The following is a 5,804-nucleotide window of genomic DNA, read 5'->3' as shown; positions in this document are numbered from 1 at the left end:
TTCCCGCACTCACAGCATCTATAAGGTCTCTCTCCCGTGTGAATTCTCTGATGTACAATGAGGTCTGAGCTCACACTGAAGCCTTTCCCGCACTCACAACACTGATAGGGTCTCTCTCCTGTATGTCTTGACTTGCCTGATATGTAATTAGGGTTGATTTCTGTCTGAACAGTTTCTCACACTCACAGCACTCATAGGTGTCAAGTATCAGGGGGTAGCCGTCTTAGTCTGTATCTACAAAAACAACAAGGAGTCTGGTGGCACCTTAAAGACTAACAGATTTATTTGGGCATAAGCTTTCGTGAGTAAAAACCTCACTTCTTCAGATGCATAGAGTGAAAGTTACAGATGCAGGCATTATATACTGACACATGGAGAGCAGGGAGTTACTTCACAAGTGGAGAACCAGTGTTGACAGGGCCAATTCAATCAGGGTGGATGTAGTCCACTCCCAATAATAGATGAGGAGGTGTCAATTCCAGGAGAGGAAAAGCTGCTTCTGTAATGAGCCAGCCACTCCCAGTCCCTATTCAAGCCCAGATTAATGGTGTTGAATTTGCAAATGAATTTTAATTCTGCTGTTTCTCTTTGAAGTCTGTTTCTGAAGTTTTTTTGTTCAATGATAGTGACTTTTAAATCTGTAATAGAATGACCAGGGAGATTGAAGTGTTCACTTACTGGCTTATGTATGTTACCATTCCTGATGTCCGATTTGTGTCCATTTATTCTTTTGCGGAGGGACTGTCCGGTTTGGCCAATGTACATGGCAGAGGGGCATTGCTGGCACATGATGGCATATATAACATTAGTGGATGTGCAGGTGAATGAGCCCTTGATGGTGTGGCTGATGTGGTTGGGTCCTCTGATGCTGTTGCCAGAGTAGATATGGGGACAGAGTAGGCAACGAGGTTTGCTACAGGGATAGGTTCCTGGGTTGGTGTTTCTGTGGTGTGGTGTGTAGTTGCTGGTGAGTATTTGCTTAAGGTTGGGGGGTTGTCTGTAAGCGAGGACTGGCCTGCCTCCCAAGGTCTGTGAGAGTGAGGGATCATTTTCCAGGATAGGTTGTAGATCGTGGATAATGCGCTGGAGAGGTTTTAGCTGGGGACTGTATGTGATGGCCAGTGGTGTTCTGTTATTGTCCTTGTTGGGCCTGTCCTGTAGTAGGTGATTTCTGGGTACCCGTCTTGCTCTGTCAATCTGTTTCCTCACTTCCCCAGGTGGGTATTGTAGTTTTACGAATGCTTGATAAAGATCTTGTAGATGTTTGTCTCTGTCTGAGGGGTTGGAGCAAATTCGGTTGTATCTTAGGGCTTGGCTGTAGACAATGGATCGTGTGATGTGTCTTGGATGGAAGCTGGAGGCATGTAGGTAAGTGTAGCGGTCAGTAGGTGAGCACTCATAGGGGCGCTCTCCCGTGTGGATCCTCTGATGTGTATTGAGGGCTTTCTTGACAGTGAATTTTTCCCCGCATTCATGGCACTCATAGGGTCTCACTCCAGTGTGGATCCTTTGATGTGTAATAAGAGCTGGACTCTGTGTGAACATTTTTCCACACTCAGAGCACTGATGAGGTATCTTTCCCTTGTGGATATTCTGATGTCCAGTAAGGTCTGAGCTGACAGTGAAGCTTTTCCCGCACTCACTGCATTCGTAGGGTTTCTCCCCTGTGTGGATCCTCTGGTGTTTATTAAGGGCTGAGCTCTGAGTGAACCTTTTCCCACACTCACAGCATTCGTAGGGTTTCTCCCCTGTGTGGATCCTCTGATGGTTACTAAGGGTAGAGCTCAGAGTGAAGGTTTTCTCGCACTCACTGCATTCTTGGGCTCTCTCTCCTGTGTGGATTCTCTGATGTTTTAAAAGGCCTGAGTGGTTAGTGAAATGTTTTCCACACTCAGTGCATGTGTCTTTTCTCTCTCCTGTGGGTATTCTCGCCTGGGCTGTGGTTTCCAGGAGGTCCTGGTGAGTTCCCTGACAATTAATGGAGTTACCCACTTTCTCCGCTGGCTGGTTTCTCTGCTCCCTCTCTGGCCTGTGCTGACTCCCACAGGCTTTGCCCTGCACACGATGCCGGGACACATTCCCTCTGGAGCCGTGCGATAATCCCCCAGGTGGTGCCACTTGCTGAGAATCTTCCTGCTGAGGATTCTGCTTCTTCTCCTCACTCACCATCCCAGCACCTGCTGGGACAGAGAGAGAAACCTCAGAGACAGGGATGGAAAGGGGAAAACAACCAAAATTAGAGCTGGAGAGACAGAGAAGAAACCTAGTAGCCGGATTCTCCACAACTCTTCCCCACAGGGGAGAGAGGAGGGGAACAATTCTGCCTCCACATCCCCTCAGGGAGGGAGCTCTGCCAGGTGTCAGTCAGGATGCGCAGGAAGCCATGAGCGACAGCTGCCCTGAGGATACACGGCCTCCTGGGGATACTCCTGAACCCCGAGAGCTCACAAGGCTTTTAGGGACTCCCAGCTGTTTCCTTCGGGCACTGAGAGCTTTGAGTTGGTTTAATGATCCCTCACCTGCGCAGGCACCTCTGGGGATCTCTCCTTCCTCACAGCCCTGGAGATCCGGGACCCACGGCTCCTCCCCTCGTTCCAGCTGGGAGTTCACATCAGGTTTGGAAACTGGACACCCTGCTCAGGAGAAAGAAAACAAGGGAGATCAGGGAATTTATGGGACGTTTCTATTACTTTAACCCCAGCCCATTTTACAGCAGGGAAAGGCTGGGGGCAGCTCCCCAGGTGCAGGAGACTCTGCGTATGAGGGATTTAACTCTCCCCATCTCTGCTGGGAACACACACAGCCAGACACTGCTCAGCAAAGGGGCTCCTAAAACACAGAGACAGGAACTCCACGTTCCAGGAAGTTAAGGCCCCAGCCAGAGGGGAAGTTACCCTGGACCTGCTTCTTCATCCCAGAGAGAAACCCCGAGAGAATGGGGGAGTTGTAGGACTGGGCTGGTGGGATTCAGCGCAGTGAGGAATAGGAGGGACAGGGGGTGTCACCGAATGTCGTATCTCAGGATGTGTCTACACTTGAGACCCCATGACTGGAGTGCTGTAGTGGGTCAGTGTAGATACTCAGCAATGGGAAGGTTCTGCTGTCGGGGTAGGTCATCCACCTCCCCCAGAGGCAATAGCTAGTCCACAGAAGCATCATTTTCTGCATAAAAACCAACTATTCTAACTACCCTAAATTCCACAGGTGCATTCAGATGGCCTTCAAATGTGCTGGTTTCTATGGTCATTCATGGACGGGTTACTGGTCCCAGTATGGGGTGACTGGTTAAAGATGTTCCTGAGATTCAGCCCCACCACCCTAGGCAGCTTTTGACAAAATCATCTTGGTCTTGAAATGTTTTTTGCACACAGCTGGGGCTGAAACTGGTTCTAATTGTCCCTGGACTGATCACAGTCACTTGGCGTTGATCTGTTAATACAGGACACCCCGTCTTCTGCAGGAAACCAGCTCTGAAAGCCAATAGCTGCGGAATCTGGAATCTCAGAGCAGCACAAGCCAAACTGAGCAGTCGCTGACCTGGAAATGCCCACGTGCTGCCAGACTACGTCCCTAGGAAGTGCGCGAGGGTTGCCAGCAATCTGCTGGCCCAGGGAAAGGTTTGCTCAAGGGGATGGGCTGCGGGCACTGAACCTGAACGACACCCAGGAACTGAAGCCTGAGCCCGAGCTCCGATAGCTTTCACACCATGTGTGTGGTGCATTTTTCTTGCATTCGGCAGAAGTTCCTCTTGGAAGCTTTGCCCTTTTATACCCAAATGTTTGTGTGAAGATTAATAGTTTCAAGTTCTCTGAACTAAAAAACCCACTTTCTTGCCCAGTCTGCACTTAAACTTTTTGCAAGCCTAGCTCTGTGTGATGGGGGTGTGAAAAATCACAGCGCTGACCAACACAGCTATGCTGGGAAAAGCTCTAGGGTAGACATACAGCTATGAAGAACCACTGAGAAGAACATGCCACGGTTTGTGTTGTGTTCCACGGATCGGAATACCAGCATTTCCCTGCATGTGTGTCAGCTGTGGATGACTGGGAGCAGCTTGGCAGAGATGTGACTGTGATATGAAGAGAGCTGCATGTAAAACTTGGGGGCCTAGTCTGCCTCATGCCCGTGCTAAGGGCTGGAGGCTGGGTCCGTGAAGGTGCACAGGGGTGAGGTCTTGTCACCGAGATTGTCAGCATCCTGGTGACATATGTGCTAGTGATCCTCAGGGCTCAGTGAGAGCTAAGCGAAGTCTGTGACTCAGGAGGAAACCTCGGGGCGAGGGGAAAGGGGTGATCTCACTTTGCAGGTCCGAGCTGGTTTGTGTGGAGTGGGATCAGTGTGTGAGTGCCGGCCAAGGGTCAGAAGTTTCTGTTTGTCACATTGGACCTAAATCCAAGTTTTGCCCTAGCAAAGAGAAGATGTCAGACTTCATGCTGTGCTGCCCCTGTGCGCTGTTCCCAGAGCGTCCTGTAGCAGGGGAGGGCAGAGCGCTAGGGTGTGTGTCACTGGCTTGTTGGGGTGTTGCTGAAACACGGTAGAGTAGAGGTTGCTTTGTGAAGATGCCATAAGCCTTAACTCTGCATTTCCCCTCCTAAGAACGGAGGGGACAGGAACCCTTACCCAGCGAGGTCATGTTCTCATAGTTCTGCTGCATGACGTCTGTGTAGAGGGCTCTCTGAGCGGGGTTCAGCAGAGCCCCCTGCCCCACGGTGAAATACACAGCCACCTCCTGGAAGCTCACCGGCCCCTGAAACAACAGGTGCCCCCCACTCAGTGCCTGCTGCCCCAGCCACAACTCCACTATTCATGGGGGAAAGGAGCCAATCAAATGGAAGCTCTGAGGGGCTCGCAGTCAGAGACCAACCCCCAAACCACTCATAAGAACGGCCAGCCTGAGTCAGACCAAAGGTCCATCTAGCCCAGTATCCTGTCTGCCGACAGTGGCCAGTGCCAGACGCCTCAGAGGGAATGAACAGAACAGGGAATCATCAAGTGATTCACCTGTCGCCTATTCCCAGTTTCTAGCAAACAGAGACCAGGGACACCGTCCCTGCCCATCCCGGCTAATAGCCATCGATGGACCTGCCCTCCATGAATCTATCTGGTACCAGAGCATCCAGGAAACACTCAGGTGAGGGGACGAAGAGAGAGCCCCTGGTCTCTCCCAGCAGATCCATCACACACCTACTAGCCAGGGGCTGATACAGGAGATGGAGCCCTGGCAGGGTCCAGGGACAATTCCCTGGTAGATACCAACACCCTCCTCATTGCGAGGAGCTGGATATGAAGGGAAGGGCAAGGCCCCTACGCTGCCCCTTTCATATTTCACAGCTGCTGTTGGTCAGTCGGGTCAGGCTCCAGCACTGGGAGCCTGGTCAGTGTTTCCTAACCTCACCTAGGTGGGTTGTTTCCTCTCCCACAAATTAGGGCATTTCCCCTCCGAACCGCATGGCTCTGATCCTAGAATCCAGGGCACTTATTAAACAAGTCCCAGCAGGTTTGCCACCCCCTGGCTTCCTCCCTTTCTCCACCCTGGGAATTTCCTGCCCCGCTCCCACCTCCAAACCAGACCCAAACCTTCTCACCCCCTGTGTATTGCTGCCCCCTCCCTCCTGCAGCAACCCACCAGCCACCCCCCAAGAACCCCTACCTGAACTGGCTCCGCTGCAGCCATTTCTCTGCCCTGTGCCAAGGGCTGGAGCGAAGCGTGGGCGTCGTTCTGCAGCCTGGCAGGGCGAGAGGGGCAGTTGTGGAGGTGGGAGAACAGGCTTTAGGTACGTTCCCATCACGATTCCCCAGGTTCT

General features: G+C 51.8%; 1 protein-coding gene across 1 annotated transcript; it reads right to left on the bottom strand.

Moving 5' to 3' along the window:
* Window positions 1–238: 238 nt before the first annotated feature.
* Window positions 239–5,786, bottom strand: LOC135980484 (zinc finger protein 577-like). The gene is made up of 3 exons (XM_065580457.1): window positions 5,651–5,786; window positions 2,520–2,633; window positions 239–2,177 (listed from the first exon to the last, which is right to left on the bottom strand). Exons 1-3 carry the CDS (start codon window positions 5,784–5,786, stop codon window positions 430–432), a joined length of 1,998 nt encoding a protein of 665 aa, XP_065436529.1. The 3' UTR covers window positions 239–429.
* Window positions 5,787–5,804: the final 18 nt, after the last annotated feature.

Source organism: Chrysemys picta, unplaced genomic scaffold, assembly GCF_011386835.1.
Source record: "Chrysemys picta bellii isolate R12L10 unplaced genomic scaffold, ASM1138683v2 scaf3573, whole genome shotgun sequence".
Lineage (NCBI taxonomy): Eukaryota > Metazoa > Chordata > Testudines > Emydidae > Chrysemys > Chrysemys picta.
This window is presented reverse-complemented; position numbering and strand designations above follow the sequence as displayed.

Coding starts and splice junctions, on each gene's coding strand:
- LOC135980484 (XM_065580457.1), bottom strand. CDS start 5,786: ATGGGAACGTACCTAAAGCCTGTTCTCCCACCTCCACAACTGCCCCTC. Junction 2,634..5,650: donor CTGCAGCGGAGCCAGTTCAG/GTAGGGGTTCTT, acceptor TCTCCTGAGCAG/GGTGTCCAGTTTCCAAACCT. Junction 2,178..2,519: donor CCCCAGAGGTGCCTGCGCAG/GTGAGGGATCAT, acceptor CTGTCCCAGCAG/GTGCTGGGATGGTGAGTGAG.